This window comes from Oncorhynchus mykiss, chromosome 11 (genome assembly GCF_057628025.1).
Source record: "Oncorhynchus mykiss isolate SJ-2025 chromosome 11, ASM5762802v1, whole genome shotgun sequence".
NCBI classification, from domain to species: domain Eukaryota; kingdom Metazoa; phylum Chordata; class Actinopteri; order Salmoniformes; family Salmonidae; genus Oncorhynchus; species Oncorhynchus mykiss.
Genome location: NC_143032.1, coordinates 71,117,058 through 71,133,383, shown reverse-complemented (window position 1 = coordinate 71,133,383; position 16,326 = coordinate 71,117,058). Strand labels below are relative to the sequence as shown.

The following is a 16,326-nucleotide window of genomic DNA, read 5'->3' as shown; positions in this document are numbered from 1 at the left end:
GTGGCCTGGTCAGTCCCCAGACCTCAACCCAATATCTTTGGGATGCGATGGAACAGGCTGTTCGCAGCATGAATGTTCCGTCGTCCAATCTGCAGCAACTGCGTGATGCCATTGCGTCAGCTTGACGTTTCCAACAACTTGTAGAATGCCCTGAAGAATTCAGGCTGTCCTGGAGGCAAATTTTATGTACTGTACAACAAACGCTCTTCCTTGCCTGCTGTTGTTTTTATTATGAATCTATGCCACACTCACCGACACATGCTATCCACCATACAACTGTGGATAGGAAGTACTCGCGTTAGTACAGATCACACACACACATGTGTATCCTGTGTTATGTTGGTTCTGCTCTCCTGCTCATGTGTGAATGAGGACCGGCGCAGAGACTAAGCATCGGTCTTTGAATGGATTACTGGTTGTTTACTCCTAATCACTAGACGGACAGTCAGAACTCAGAATCCCACTGGTCTGTTACCATGACAATGACTGCTGTTTTATCTCCAGCCTTTGTTGTTTTGTCTAGTTGTCTCTTTTTTGCTTCTGGCCTTGTTCTCTGCTTTTTAGGGAACACACACCCGCATTGTGGAAGTTTGGCTGCTTTAGTTTGTGTTTTTGGAAGTGTAACGATGCTTTGAAGTCCAGACATCAGTCTCTCCCAGAGTCCTTCTCTGACTGCTTGATGTGAGGCAAATGCTGCCTCTCGGCTGCTTTCTTCTTTTGTTTTTCCCTCCACCTCGGGGCCGTTACTCGTCTCCTCCAGACACAAAGCCTTCCTTCATTCCTTCTCTACTTCATCTCCATTTCTTTTTTCTCTCTCTCGCTCTCTCCTTGTCCCTCTGCGTTTCTCAACATTTTTCTCCCCCTTTCGTCCATCAATCGTTGCCTAATGTCCAATTGTAGTTGTAATAGCTGTGTGTGTGTACACGTGCATGTATTTTTGGTTTGTCTTTGTGACACCATCGTCCTATATATCCCTGAATGTGTTGTGATATCCTCTGAGACTTCTTCACTTTTAGTCTTTAGTTTGTTTCTGTTTACCTAGCTAGTATTGATGTGTGTCTGTGACAGTACGTGAACAGTTGTATTGTGTGTCAGTTCAAGACTGCATCTACTAAGTATGCGACTACCTTCAAATTGTTTGGAGTGAAAGAATTGATCGGATAACTTTCTAAACCCTAGACTTTGAAAAGTTGGATGAACTTTAAAACCCATTTCTTTAGTGTCGCTAAATAACAACACTGGACACATTTGTTGTGTGTGTGTGTGTACAGGTGCTCTGTGGATGTGCATCGTGCTAAACCCCCACTGTAAGACGGAGCAGAAGTGTTGGTGGCTAAAACAGCTGAGGAGGTGGAACAGCGTGGACGTGTGTCCCTGGGAGGATGGTAACCATGGCAACGATCTGCCCAACCTCACCCACTCCCTGCCTCAGGGTGCCCATGGCAACCAAGGTGCGAGACAGGTCTCTTTTGTCTTTCGTTCTCTCCCCCTCCCCTGTGTTTCTCTCTCTCTCTGCTGTTAGCCTGCAGCTAATGTTTGAACTCTCTCTCTCCCTCCCCTCAATCTAATGCTACTTTCTCTCTCCCTCCCTCCCCTCAATCGAATGCAAGTTTCTCTCTCCCTCCCTCCCCTCAATCGAATGCAAGTTTCTCTCTCCCTCCCTCCCCTCATTCTAAAGCTAGTTTCTCTCCCTCCCTCCCTCCCTCCCTCCCTCCCTCCCTCCCTCCCTCCCTCCCTCCCTCCCCTCAATCTAATGCTAGTTTCTCTCTCCCTCCCTACCCTCAAGCTAATGCTAGTTTCTCTCTCTCTCCCTCCCTCCCCTCAAGCTAATGCTAGTTTCTCTCTCTCTCCCTCCCTCCCCTCAAGCTAATGCTAGTTTCTCTCTCTCTCCCTCCCTCCCCTCAATCTAATTCTACTTTCTCTCTCCCTCCCTCCCCTCAATCTAATGCTAGTTTCTCTCTCCCTCCCTCCCCTCAAGCTAATGCTAGTTTCTCTCTCTCTCCCTCCCTCCCCTCAAGCTAATGCTAGTTTCTCTCTCTCTCCCTCCCTCCCCTCAAGCTAATGCTAGTTTCTCTCTCTCTCCCTCCCTCCCCTCAAGCTAATGCTAATTTCTCTCTCTCCCTCCCTCCCCTCAAGCTAATGCTAGTTTCTCTCTCTCCCTCCCCTCAATCTAATGCTAGTTTCTCTCTCCCTCCCCTCAATCTAATGCTAGTTTCTCTCTCCCTCCCCTCAATCTAATGCTAGTTTCTCCCTCCCTCCCCTCAATCTAATGCTAGTTTCTCTCTCCCTCCCTACCCTCAAGCTAATGCTAGTTTCTCTCTCTCTCCCTCCCTCCCCTCAAGCTAATGCTAGTTTCTCTCTCTCTCCCTCCCTCCCCTCAAGCTAATGCTAGTTTCTCTCTCTCTCCCTCCCTCCCCTCAATCTAATTCTACTTTCTCTCTCCCTCCCTCCCCTCAATCTAATGCTAGTTTCTCTCTCCCTCCCTCCCCTCAAGCTAATGCTAGTTTCTCTCTCTCTCCCTCCCTCCCCTCAAGCTAATGCTAGTTTCTCTCTCTCTCCCTCCCTCCCCTCAAGCTAATGCTAGTTTCTCTCTCTCTCCCTCCCTCCCCTCAAGCTAATGCTAATTTCTCTCTCTCCCTCCCTCCACTCAATCTAATGCTAGTTTCTCTCTCCCTCCCTCCCCTCAAGCTAATGCTAGTTTCTCTCTCTCTCCCTCCCTCCCCTCAAGCTAATGCTAGTTTCTCTCTCTCTCCCTCCCTCCCCTCAAGCTAATGCTAGTTTCTCTCTCCCTCCCTCCCCTCAAGCTAATGCTAGTTTCTCTCTCTCTCCCTCCCTCCCCTCAAGCTAATGCTAGTTTCTCTCTCTCTCCCTCCCTCCCCTCAAGCTAATGCTAATTTCTCTCTCTCCCTCCCTCCCCTCAAGCTAATGCTAGTTTCTCTCTCTCCCTCCCCTCAATCTAATGCTAGTTTCTCTCTCCCTCCCCTCAATCTAATAATAGTTTCTCTCTCCCTCCCCTCAATCTAATGCTAGTTTCTCTCTCCCTCCCCTCAATCTAATGCTAGTTTCTCTCTCCCTCCCCTCAATCTAATGCTAGTTTCTCTCTCCCTCCCCTCAATCTAATGCTAGTTTCTCTCTCCCTCCCCTCAATCTATTGCTAGTTTCCCTCTCCCTCCCTCCACTCAATCTAATGCTAGTTTCTCTCTCCCTCCCTCCCCTCAATCTAATGCTAGTTTCTCTCTCCCCTCATTCGAATGCTAGTTTCTCTCTCTCTCCCTCCCTCCCCTCAAGCGAATGCTAATTTCTCTCTCTCTCCCTCCCTCCCCTCAAGCTAATGCTAGTTTCTCTCTCTCTCCCTCACTCCCCTCAAGCTAATGCTAGTTTCTCTCTCTCTCCCTCCCTCCCCTCAAGCTAATGCTAATTTATCTCTCTCTCCCTCCCTCCCCTCAAGCTAATGCTAGTTTCTCTCTCCCTCCCTCCCCTCAATCTAATGCTAGTTTCTCTCTCTCGCTCCCCTCATTCGAATGCTAGTTTCTCTCTCTCCCTCCCTCCCCTCAATCTAATGCTCTTTTCTCTCTCTCTCCTTCCCTCCCATCATTCTAATGCTAGTTTCTCTCTCTCCCTCCCTCCCCTCATTCTAATGCTAGTTTCTCCCTCCCTCCCTGCCTCCCTCCCTCCCTTCAATCTAATGCTAATTTCTCTCTCTCTCCCTCCCTCCCCTCAATCTAATGCTAGTTCCTCCCTCCCTCCCTCCCCTCAATCTAATGCTAGTTACTCTCTCCCTCCCTCCCCTCAATCTAATGCTAGTTACTCTCTCTCTCCCTCCCTCCCCTCAATCTAATGCTAGTTACTCTCTCCCTCCCTCCCCTCAATCTAATGCTAGTTACTCTCTCCCTCCCTCCCTCCCCTCAATCTAATGCTAGTTACTCTCTCCCTCCCTCCCTCCCTCCCCTCAATCTAATGCTAGTTTCTCTTTCTCCCTCGCTCCACTCAATCTAATGCTAGTTTCTCTCTCTTCCTCCCCTCAATCTAATGCTAGTTATTCTCTCTCTCCCTCCCCTCAATCTAATGCTAGTTTCTGTCTCTCCCTCCCTCCCCTAGTTTCTCTCTCCCTCCTTCCCCTCAATCCAATGCTAGTTTCTCTCTCTCGCTCCCCTCATTCGAATGCTAGTTTCTCTCTCTCCCTCCCTCCCCTCAATCTAATGCTAGTTCCTCCCTCCCTCCCTCCCTCCCTCCAATCTAATGCTAGTTTCTCTCTCCCTCCCCTCAATCTAATGCTAGTTTCTGTCTCTCCCTCCCTCCCCTAGTTTCTCTCTCCCTCCCTCCCTCCAATCTAATGCTAGTTTCTCTCTCCCTCCCTCCCCTCAATCTAATGCTAGTTTCTCTCTCCCTCCCTCCCTCCCCTCAATCTAATGCTAGTTTCTCTCTCCCTTCCTCCCCTCAATCTAATGCTAGTTTCTCTCTCCCTCAATCTAATGCTAGTTTCTCTCTCCCTCAATCTAATGCTAGTTTCTCTCTCCCTCAATCTAATGCTAGTTTCTCTCTCTCCCCCTCCCCTCAATCGAATGCTAGTTTCTCTCTCTCCCTCCCTCCCCTCAATCTAATGCTAGTTACTCTCTCTCCCTCCCCTCAATCTAATGCTAGTTACTCTCTCCCACCCTCCCCTCAATCTAATGCTAGTTTCTCTCTCTCCCTCCCCTCAATCTAATGCTAGTTTCTCTCTCTCCCTCCGCTCAATCGAATGCTCGTTTCTCTCTCTCCCTCCCTCCCCTCAATCTAATGCTAGTTACTCTCCCTCCCTCCCTCCCCTCAATCTAATGCTAGTTTCTCTCTCCCTCCCCTCAATCTAATGCTAGTTTCTGTCTCTCCCTCCCTCCCCTAGTTTCTCTCTCCCTCCCTCCCTCCAATCTAATGCTAGTTTCTCTCTCCCTCCCTCCCCTCAATCTAATGCTAGTTTCTCTCTCCCTCCCTCCCTCCCCTCAATCTAATGCTAGTTTCTCTCTCCCTTCCTCCCCTCAATCTAATGCTAGTTTCTCTCTCCCTCAATCTAATGCTAGTTTCTCTCTCCCTCAATCTAATGCTAGTTTCTCTCTCTCCCCCTCCCCTCAATCGAATGCTAGTTTCTCTCTCTCCCTCCCTCCCCTCAATCTAATGCTAGTTACTCTCTCTCCCTCCCCTCAATCTAATGCTAGTTACTCTCTCCCACCCTCCCCTCAATCTAATGCTAGTTTCTCTCTCTCCCTCCCCTCAATCTAATGCTAGTTTCTCTCTCTCCCTCCGCTCAATCGAATGCTCGTTTCTCTCTCTCCCTCCCTCCCCTCAATCTAATGCTAGTTACTCTCCCTCCCTCCCTCCCCTCAATCTAATGCTAGTTTCTCTCTCTCCCTCCCCTCAATCTAATGCTAGTTTCTCTCTCTCCCTCCCTCCCCTCAATCTAATGCTCGTTTCTCTCTCTCCCTCCCTCCCCTCAATCTAATGCTCGTTTCTCTCTCTCCCTCCCTCCCCTCAATCTAATGCTAGTTACTCTCCCTCCCTCCCTCCCCTCAATCTAATGCTTGTTACTCTCCCTCCCTCCCTCCCTTCAATCTAATGCTAGTTTTTCCCTCCCTCCCCTCAATCTAATGCTAGTTTCTCTCTCCCTCCCTCCCTCCCCTCAATCTAATGCTAGTTTCTCTCTCCCTTCCTCCCCTCAATCTAATGCTAGTTTCTCTCTCCCTCAATCTAATGCTAGTTTCTCTCTCCCTCAATCTAATGCTAGTTTCTCTCTCTCCCCCTCCCCTCAATCGAATGCTAGTTTCTCTCTCTCCCTCCCTCCCCTCAATCTAATGCTAGTTACTCTCTCTCCCTCCCCTCAATCTAATGCTAGTTACTCTCTCCCACCCTCCCCTCAATCTAATGCTAGTTTCTCTCTCTCCCTCCCCTCAATCTAATGCTAGTTTCTCTCTCTCCCTCCGCTCAATCGAATGCTCGTTTCTCTCTCTCCCTCCCTCCCCTCAATCTAATGCTAGTTACTCTCCCTCCCTCCCTCCCCTCAATCTAATGCTAGTTTCTCTCTCTCCCTCCCCTCAATCTAATGCTAGTTTCTCTCTCTCCCTCCCTCCCCTCAATCTAATGCTCGTTTCTCTCTCTCCCTCCCTCCCCTCAATCTAATGCTCGTTTCTCTCTCTCCCTCCCTCCCCTCAATCTAATGCTAGTTTCTCTCTCTCCCTCCCTCCCCTCAATCTAATGCTAGTTACTCTCCCTCCCTCCCTCCCCTCAATCTAATGCTTGTTACTCTCCCTCCCTCCCTCCCCTCAATCTAATGCTAGTTTTTCCCTCCCTCCCCTCAATCTAATGCTCGTTTCTCTCCCTCCCTCCCTCCCCTCAATCTAATGCTAGTTTCTCTCTCTCCCTCCCCTCAATCTAATGCTAGTTTCTCTCTCTCCCTCCCCTCAATCTAATGCTAGATTCTCTCTCTCTCTCCCCTCAATCTAATGCTAGTTTCTCTCTCTCCCTCCCCTCAATCTAATGCTAGTTTCTCTCTCCCTCCCTCCCCTCAATCTAATGCTAGTTACTCTCTCTCCCTCCCCTCAATCTAATGCTAGTTACTCTCTCCCACCCTCCCCTCAATCTAATGCTAGTTTCTCTCTCTCCCTCCCCTCAATCTAATGCTAGTTTCTCTCTCTCCCTCCGCTCAATCGAATGCTCGTTTCTCTCTCTCCCTCCCTCCCCTCAATCTAATGCTAGTTACTCTCCCTCCCTCCCTCCCCTCAATCTAATGCTAGTTTCTCTCTCTCCCTCCCCTCAATCTAATGCTAGTTTCTCTCTCTCCCTCCCTCCCCTCAATCTAATGCTCGTTTCTCTCTCTCCCTCCCTCCCCTCAATCTAATGCTCGTTTCTCTCTCTCCCTCCCTCCCCTCAATCTAATGCTAGTTACTCTCCCTCCCTCCCTCCCCTCAATCTAATGCTTGTTACTCTCCCTCCCTCCCTCCCCTCAATCTAATGCTAGTTTTTCCCTCCCTCCCCTCAATCTAATGCTCGTTTCTCTCCCTCCCTCCCTCCCCTCAATCTAATGCTAGTTTCTCTCTCTCCCTCCCCTCAATCTAATGCTAGTTTCTCTCTCTCCCTCCCCTCAATCTAATGCTAGATTCTCTCTCTCTCTCCCCTCAATCTAATGCTAGTTTCTCTCTCTCCCTCCCCTCAATCTAATGCTAGTTTCTCTCTCCCTCCCTCCCCTCAATCTAATGCTAGTTTCTCTCCCTCCCTCCCCTCAATCTAATGCTAGTTACTCTCTCCCTCCCTCCCCTCAATCTAATACTAGTTTCTCTCTCTCCCTCCCTCCCCTCAATCTAATGCTAGTTACTCTCTCCCTCCCCTCAATCTAATGCTAGTTTCTCTCTCTCCCTCCCTTCAATCTAATGCTAGTTTCTCTCTCTCCCTCCCTTCAATCTAATGCTAGTTTCTCTCTCCCTCCCTCCCCTCAATCTAATGCTAGTTTCTCTCCTGTCAGAGTTGCGTCCCCACAGGACGGTGTTCACGCGGGCCATCGAGGCATGTGACCTCCATTGGCAGGACCGTCACCTGCAGCACATTATCGCCAGTGGCCTCTACGCCAACTATTGTTACCACGACAACCAGGACGGCTCGCTCTTCGACACACGCGGATGGCCCATGTGGCATGGTGTGTGTGTGTGTGTGTGTGTGTTTTTTGGGGTGTGTGTATCGGGATGATGGGTGTGTAAAGAGGACAGTGTGGATGGTGTTTGTGTGGGGTGGTGGTGTTTGTGTGGGGGGGCAGTGTGTGTGGGGGGGCGGGGTGTGGGGGCGGTGTCTGTGTGGGGTGGGGGCGGGGTGTGTGTGGGGGTGCGGGGTGTATGTATGTGTGTGTGGGGGGGGCGGGGTGTGTGGAAGGGGGTGTGGGGGCGATGTGTGGAGGGGGCTGTGTGTGTGTGTGGGGGGGCTGTGTCTGTGTGCGGGGTGTGGGGGCGGTGCGGTGTGTGTGGAGGGGGGTGTGGGGGCACGGTGTATGTATATGTGTGTGGAAGGGGGGGGCGAGGTGGGTGGGCGGGGCTGTGTGTGTGGGGGGGGGGGTGAGGTGTGTGTGGAGGGGAGTGTGGGGGCTGGGTGTGTGTGTGTGAGTGAGGGGGGGGTGTGGGCGGGGTGTGTGTGTGTGAGTAGACGATGGACGGTGGGTGTGTGTATGGATGGTATGTGTTTGTTTTGACGTATATGTGTGGGGGTGGTGGGGGTGTGTCTGTGGACAGTGGGGGTCTGTGTGTGGGGAAGGTGGTGGGGGGGGGGTGGACTGTCGGTGTGTGTGTGTGGACTGTCGGTGTGTGTGTGTGGACTGTCGGTGTGTGTGTGTGGACTGTCGGTGTGTGTGTGTGTGGACTGTCGGTGTGTGTTTGGACTGTCGGTGTGTGTGTGTGGACTGTCGGTGTGTGTGTGTGGACTGTCGGTGTGTGTGTGGATTGTCGGGGTGTGTGTGGACTATCAGGGTGTGGTTGTGTGTGTGTATGGAAGGTTGCGTGTGTGGACGGTTTTTCTGTGTGTGTGGACGGTGTGTGTGGACAGTGTGAGTGTGTGTGTTTGTGGACGGTGTTTCTCTCTGTGTGTGTGTGTGTGGACGGTGTTTCTCTGTGTGTGTGTGTGTGTGTGGACGGTGTTTCTCTGTGTGTGTGTGTGGACGGTGTTTCTCTGTGTGTGTGTGGACGGTGTTTCTCTGTGTGTGTGTGGACGGTGTTTCTCTGTGTGTGTGTGTGGGCGGTATTTCTCTGTGTGTGTGTGGACGTTGTGACGGTGTGTGTGGACGTTGTGACTGTGTGTGTGTGGACGTTGTGACTGTGTGTGTGTGTGGACGTTGTGACTGTGTGTGGTTAGACGTTGTGACTGTCTGTGGACGGTGCGTCTGTGTGTGTGTGTTTGTTGCCCTTTGCCAATATGAGTGGTCACAAGCCAAAAGCCTTATATAATGTGATCAAGACACGCAGCATCTGTCTCTTTCGCTCTCAGAACACGTTCCCACGGCGTGTGCTCGGGTGGACGCCCTGCGTTCCCATGGTTACCCCCGTGAAGCGCTGCGATTGGCCATTGCCGTGGTGAATACACTACGGCGGCAGCAGCAGAGGCAGCTGGAGCATTTCCGCAGACATAAGAAAGGTCAGACTGCCCTTAAGTGACCAAATATGAATATTATACCACCGTTCTATACCCCCATTAAGTACTAAAGCGTTGTCCACCAATTTAATGGGACTTATACCTGCTGAAAACGTTTTTACAATAAATAGTTGAGGCACACAGTGTTGTTAATTGGGACATTGCTGCAGCCTAAAAGGGTTGTGAGCGGTAGTTTACATGTTGTCCTGTTCGTGACAGAGCTGCTCCATAAAGGTATCACCTCCATAACCAACATGGAGGGCTGGGTGGGTCACCCTCTGGATCCCATCGGCACCCTGTTCAGCACCCTCACTGAGACGGGACGGGGGGCAGAGGAGGGGGCCAACACATGCCTTGACCTTTCAGGTACTAAACATATTCATCTAGTCTTCTGTCTCTCTCTCTCTACTTTTCTTTGAATCTTTTCTTCTCATCTCCCTCACTCAGATGGTCCCTTTCCTCCACCTCTCACCCCTCACCATTCGCTCACATTCCTCTTGTCTTTCTCTTTTCTCCTCTCCTAGTCAAACATAGTCAAGGCATACCCTAAGCTTGGCCCAGTGATATGGAAAAAAAGTATCTGGAGATCTCGGGCCTGTCCCAAATACTGTGGTCAAAGGTAGTGCACTATATATGGAATATGGTTCTATTTGGGACAGCCTGACCCTCAGTGGTGTGGAATATGGTTCTATTTGGGACAGCCTGACCCACAGTGGTGTGGAATAGGGTTCTATTTGGGACAGCCTGACCCTCAGTGGTGTGGAATATGGTTCTATTTGGGACAGCCTGACCCACAGTGGTGTGGAATAGGGTTCTATTTGGGACAGCCTGACCCACAGTGGTGTGGAATAGGGTTCTATTTGGGACAGCCTGACCCTCAGTGGTGTGGAATAGGGTTCTATTTGGGACAGCCTGACCCTCAGTGGTGTGGAATAGGGTTCTATTTGGGACAGCCTGACCCACAGTGGTGTGGAATAGGGTTCTATTTGGGACAGCCTAACCCTCAGTGGTGTGGAATAGGGTTCTATTTGGGACAGCCTGACCCTCAGTGGTGTGGAATAGGGTTCTATTTGGGACAGCCTGACCCTCAGTGGTGTGGAATAGGGTTCTATTTGGGACAGCCTGACCCTCAGTGGTGTGGAATAGGGTTCTATTTGGGACAGCCTGACCCTCAGTGGTGTGGAATAGGGTTCTATTTGGGACAGCCTGACCCTCAGTGGTGTGGAATAGGGTTCTATTTGGGACAGCCTGACCCTCAGTGGTGTGGAATAGGGTTCTATTTGGGACAGCCTGACCCTCAGTGGTGTGGAATAGGGTTCTATTTGGGACAGCCTGACCCTCAGTGGTGTGAAATAGGGTTCTATTTGGGACGGCCTGACCCTCAGTGGTGTGGAATAGGAGGGAACCTCCAAACCTCAAAGAACAGATAAACTGACTATTGAACATTGACCTCTCTCTCCCCTCTTTCTCTTGTTTTTCTCTTTCTCTTCTCTCTCAGACTGTTCCAGCGTGGTGAGTCGTGCGGAGCTGCAGCGTTTTCCAGTGCAGCGTTTGCTAGGCGAGGGGGAATCGTACGTGGCGCTGGCTGTGGAGACTGCTCTGATTGGCTTAGGCCAGCAGAGGGTGATGCCTGACGGGCTGTATGCCCAGGAGAAGGTGTGTCGCAACGAAGAGCAGCTATTAGCCAAGCTGCAGGAAGTGGAGCTGGATGACATGCTGGTCAAGATCTTCCGCAAGCAAGCCGTCTTCCTGTTAGAGAGTGAGGACACACTATTGGTTAAAGTGTACAATAATCTTCCATAGGGTTGCGTTGGATATGTGTGTTACTGTAGCTGTGAAAGCAGAAAGGGCTTTTTCTCTTTCCTTCCTCTCTCTCCTAGTCTGTCATTTCCTCTCTCCATAGTTTCTCCTTCCCTCTCTCCTTAGTTTCTCCTTCTCTCTCTCTCTCTCCAGTCCTAGTCTCTCTCTCCTCCCTTCTCCTAGTCTCTCCATAGTTTCTCCTTCCCTCTCTCCAGTCCTAGTCTCTCTCCTCTCTTCTCTCCTAGTCTCTCCATAGCTTATCCTTCCCTCTCTCCAAGTCTCTCTCCTCTCTCCAAGTCTCTCTCCAAGTCTCTCTCCTCCTCCATAGTTTCTCCTTCCCTCGCCTCACAAAGTAACACCGGGGACATTGTGTTGACACAGACAGATTATACTATAATCTTGTACTGGGACAGAATGTGACTGCTGGGGTTTGGTTGTGGGAGAGATGGTGGCCATCTCGGAGACCCAGCACTCAAACTGCCAGTCCCACCCTAACTTCTGCCTCTGCCTAGGACAACCAACTACCTTTGGCCTAGTTGGTAATTGAGTCCCAGGTTGTAAAGCCTAAGAGAGACTAGTGGGTGTGTTGTGGTTGGAGGGCCTGTTCAGTGTAAAATAACCCAGCGGAGGCAAGGGGAGGGAGGCCTAGTCTCCCATTCAACACGTCATGGAGAGCGCTTTGTGATGCGTGACCCTTTCTCGTCTGGACTAGGAGGAGGAAACAATGAAAGCTACCGTCTAGCTACTTAAAAACACACACAAGTATACTGTACGCAATCATTCTCCATTCTTTTTAAACACATTTAAAATATATATATACACTGCTCAAAAAAATAAAGGGAACACTAAAATAACACATCCTAGATCTGAATGAATGAAATATTCTTATTAAATACTTTTTTCTTTACATGGTTGAAGGTGCTGACAACAAAATCACAAAAATGATCAATGGAAATCAAATGTATCAACCCATGGAGGTCTGGATTTGGAGTCACACTCAAAATTAAAATGGAAAACCACACTACAGGCTGATCCAACTTTGATGTAATGTCCTTAAAACAAGTCAAAATGAGGCTCAGTAGTGTGTGTGTGGCCTCCACGTGCCTGTATGACCTCCCTACAATGCCTGGGCATGCTCCTGATGAGGTGGAGGATGGTCTCCTGAGGGATCTCCTCCCAGACCTGGACTAAAGCATCCGCCAACTCCTGGACAGTCTGTGGTGCAACGTGGCGTTGGTGGATGGAGCGAGACATGATGTCCCAGATGTGCTCAATTGGATTCAGGTCTGGGGAACGGGCGGGCCAGTCCATAGCATCAATGCCTTCCTCTTGCAGGAACTGCTGACACACTCCAGCCACATGAGGTCTAGCATTGTCTTGCATTAGGAGGAACCCAGGGCCAACCGCACCAGCATATGGTCTCACAAGGGGTCTGAGGATCTCATCTCTGTACCTAATGGCAGTCAGGCTACCTCTGAAAGAAATGCCACCCCACACCATGACTGACCCACCGCCAAACTGGTCATGCTGGAGGATGTTGCAGGCAGCAGAACGTTCTCTACGGCGTCTCCAGACTCTGTCACGTCTGTCACATGTGCGCAGTGTGAACCTGCCTTCATCTGTGAAGAGTACAGGGCGCCAGTGGCGAATTTGCCAATCTTGGTGTTCTCTGGCAAATGCCAAACATCCTGCACGGTGTTGGGCTGTAAGCACAACCTGTGGACGTCGGGCCCTCATACCACCCTCATGGAGTCGGTTTCTGACTGTTTGAGCAGACACATGCACATTTGTGGCCTGCTGGAGGTCATTTTGCAGGGCTCTGGCAGTGCTCCTCCTGCTCCTCCTTGCACAAAGGCGGAGGTAGCGGTCCTGCTGCTGGGTTGTTGCCCTCCTACGGCCTCCTCCACGTCTCCTGATGTACTGGCCTGTCTCCTGGTAGCGCCTCCATGCTCTGGACACTACGCTGACAGACACAGCAAACCTTCTTGCCACAGCTCACATTGATGTGCCATCCTGGATGAGCTGCACTACCTGAGCCACTTGTGTGGGTTGTAGACTCCGTCTCATGCTACCACTAGAGTGAAAGCACCGCCAGCATTAAAAAGTGACCAAAACATCAGCCAGGAAGCATAGGAACTGAGAAGTGGTCTGTGGTCCCCACCTGCAGAACCACTCCTTTATTGGGGGTGTCTTGCTAATTGCCTATAATTTCCACCTGTTGTCTATTCCATTTGCACTACAGCATGTGAAATGTATTGTCAATCAGTGTTGCTTCCTAAGTGGTCAGTTTGATTTCACAGAAGTGTGATTGACTTGGAGTTACATTGTGTTGTTTAAGTGTTCCCTTTATTTTTTTTAGCAGTGTATATACAGTATATCACAAAAGTGAGTACACCCCTCACATTTTGTAAATATTTGAGTATATCTTTTCATGTGACAACACTGAAGAAATGACACTTTGCTACAATGTAAAGTAGTGAGTGTACAGCTTGTATCACAGTGTAAATTTGCTGTCCCCTCAAAATAACTCAACACACAGCCATTAATGTCTAAACCGCTGGCAACAAAAGTGAGTACACCCCTAAGTGAAAATGTCCAAATTGGGCCCAAAGTGTCAATATTTTGTGTGGCCACCATCATTTTCCAGCACTGCCTTAACCCTCTTGGGCATGGAGTTCACCAGAGCTTCACAGGTTGCCACTGGAGTCCTCTTCCACTCCTCCATGGCGACATCACGGAGCTGGTGGATGTTAGAGACCTTGCACTCCTCCACCTTCCGTTTGAGGATGCCCCACAGATGCTCAATAGGGTTTAGGTCTGGAGACATGCTTGGCCAGTTCATCACCTTTACCCTCAGCTTCTTTAGCAAGGCAGTGGTCGTTTTGGAGGTGTGTTTGGTGTCGTTATCATGTTGAAATACTGCCCTGCGGCCCAGTCTCCGAAGGGAGGGGATCATGCTCTGCTTCAGTATGTCACAGTACATGTTGGCATTCATGGTTCCCTCAATGAACTGTAGCTCCCCAGTGTTGGCAGCACTCATGCAGCCCCAGACCATGACACTCCCACCACCATGCTGGACTGTAGGCAAGACACACGTGTCTTTGTACTCCTCACATGGTTGCCGCCACACACGCTTGACACCATCTGAACCAAATAAGTTTCTTGGTCTGTTCAGACCACAGGACATGGTTCCAGTAATCCATGTCCTTAGTCTGCTTGTCTTCAGCAAACTGTTTGCGGGCTTTCTTGTGCATCATCTTTAGAAGAAAAAGAGGTAAGATTGGGGAAGTAAGGCAATAAATAGGCCGTTGTGGCGAAGTAATTACAATTTAGCAATTAACACATTCTCCTTAACTCCACCAACGTTAAATTAAATGCATTTCCTGTTTTTGCAACTGATATTTCTGTCTTTGTTCCATCAGTGAACTGTTTCAACCTGACTTCCTGTCTGAACCACGTGTCTTCTGTCTCGTGTTCTTCTTCTCTCCTTGTACCTCCAGGTGGGCCGTACAGCGGCCACGGAGAGATTGTCCACAGAGAGAGTGTTCCCATGCACACCTTCACCCGCTACCTCTTCACCTCTCTCCTACCTCACGACGCTGAACTGGCGTACAAGATTGCACTCAGAGCCATGCGGTGAGGCTCTCTTTTATTATTAGTTGCGGAGTGGCTCTGTTTTGATATTGTTTTGGAAGGGGGAGCTGGATCAGTGAATATGAATGATGTTAACGAGATTTTAATGACTGTGTTATGAGATGGCTCTCACACACCTGGTCAACAGTGTCAGGACAGCTACATGGCTAACACCAAAACCTATCTGCCATTGGCTTCTCATTGAGATGCTTTGTGAACACTGCTAACACTGGCGACGCTTAATGATTGTCAATGAATGAGAGCTACGTCACGTATCATTGGGCACTGAAATATGCAAGCCGAAAAACTTTGGCTTGAGTAGTGCCTAAACTATACCTTAGTCAGGCCTCGCCTTCCGCCCTCCCAACCCACCTCTCTCCCCACCCAGCCCTGTGGAAGGAGAGGTTGAGGTAGAATATTGTGGCCACGTCTAGCTACTCCAGGGACCTGGGTGTCTGTCTGTCTGTCACATAATAAATGTGTTCAATGTGGTGCTGGTTTAATATGATAGCAGCGTATACCTTCCCACTCCCACGGGACAGGGGCTGCTGGTTAAATATAGAGGCCAGGTAAAAGGACTGGCTTTTATCAACCCATTAGAACACTATGATAGACTTACACAGCCTCTCCTTATTCAAACCACTGCTTAGTGCTAAGGAGTTCTATTCAGCTCAAGGAAGTAGTGTGTATGTACTGAACACACACCCTGCTGATTTCACTAGTGCAGGGGCGTTGGAATATCACCTGAATTAATGAAGATTGGTATCCAGCTAGTGTGAAATTACTGTTCCATGTAGCCTCCACTGCTAGTCTGCGTGGCTTGGGGAGCTTTTGTATATCAGGAAGATGTCTTGAGAAGAGGCTTCCAGCAGCTCCTGTGATGGATAGATTGGGGAAGTGAAATGACGTTTGTGAAGTGTTTACTTTGTCTGAGGGTGAAAACCAGGAGGTAAAGAGTTCAGTAGTCTCACTGATGTTCACCAGAAACCAGGACCAGACTATGAAATAACTGGATATATAGTTGCTCTCTTTCACTTCTATCTATTTTGCATTCGGAAAGTATTCTGACCCCTTCCCTTTTTCCACATGTTGTTACGTTACAGCCTTATTCTAAAATAGATTCAATACATGTTTTTCATCAATCTACCTACACACAATATCCCATAATGACATCACAATATCCCATAATGACATCACAATACCCCATAATGACAAAGCAAAAGCAGTTTTTTATTGTTGCAAATGTAAAAAACAGAAACCTTATTTACATAAGTATTCAGACCCTTTGCTATGAGACTCGATATTGAATTCCGGTGCATCCTGTTTCCACTGATCATCCTTGAGATGTTTCTACAACTTGATTTGAGTCCACCAGTGGTAAATTCAAGTGATTGGACATGATATGGAAAGGCACACACCTGTCTACATTTTTTTTTATTTTATTTTTTTTTATTTTACCTTTATTTAACCAGGCAAGTCAGTTAAGAACAAATTCTTATTTTCAATGACGGCCTGGGAACAGTGGGTTAACTGCCTGTTCAGGGGCAGAACGACAGATTTGTACCTTGTCAGCTCGGGGGTTTGAACTCGCAACCTTCGGGTTCCTAGTCCAACGCTCTAACCACTAGGCTACCCTGCCGCCCCATACATAAGGTCCCACAGTTGACAGTACATGTCAGAGCAAAAACCAAGGCATGAGGTCGAAGGATTTGTCCGTAGAGCTCTGAGACAGGATTGTCGGCACAGATATGGGGAAAGGTA

At 49.3% G+C, this 16,326-nt stretch overlaps 1 protein-coding gene across 1 annotated transcript in view; it reads left to right on the top strand.

The window, feature by feature from the left end:
• Window positions 1-16,326, top strand: part of LOC110536299 (zinc finger SWIM domain-containing protein 6) — an 81,865-nt gene that overhangs the window by 54,617 nt on the left and 10,922 nt on the right. Inside the window, exons 5-10 of the mRNA XM_036936212.2 lie at window positions 1,272-1,451; window positions 7,487-7,657; window positions 8,989-9,135; window positions 9,352-9,498; window positions 10,631-10,891; window positions 14,433-14,568. Of these exons, the coding sequence (XP_036792107.2) occupies window positions 1,272-1,451; window positions 7,487-7,657; window positions 8,989-9,135; window positions 9,352-9,498; window positions 10,631-10,891; window positions 14,433-14,568 (1,042 nt within the window). The remainder of the gene's footprint in view (window positions 1-1,271; window positions 1,452-7,486; window positions 7,658-8,988; window positions 9,136-9,351; window positions 9,499-10,630; window positions 10,892-14,432; window positions 14,569-16,326) is intronic.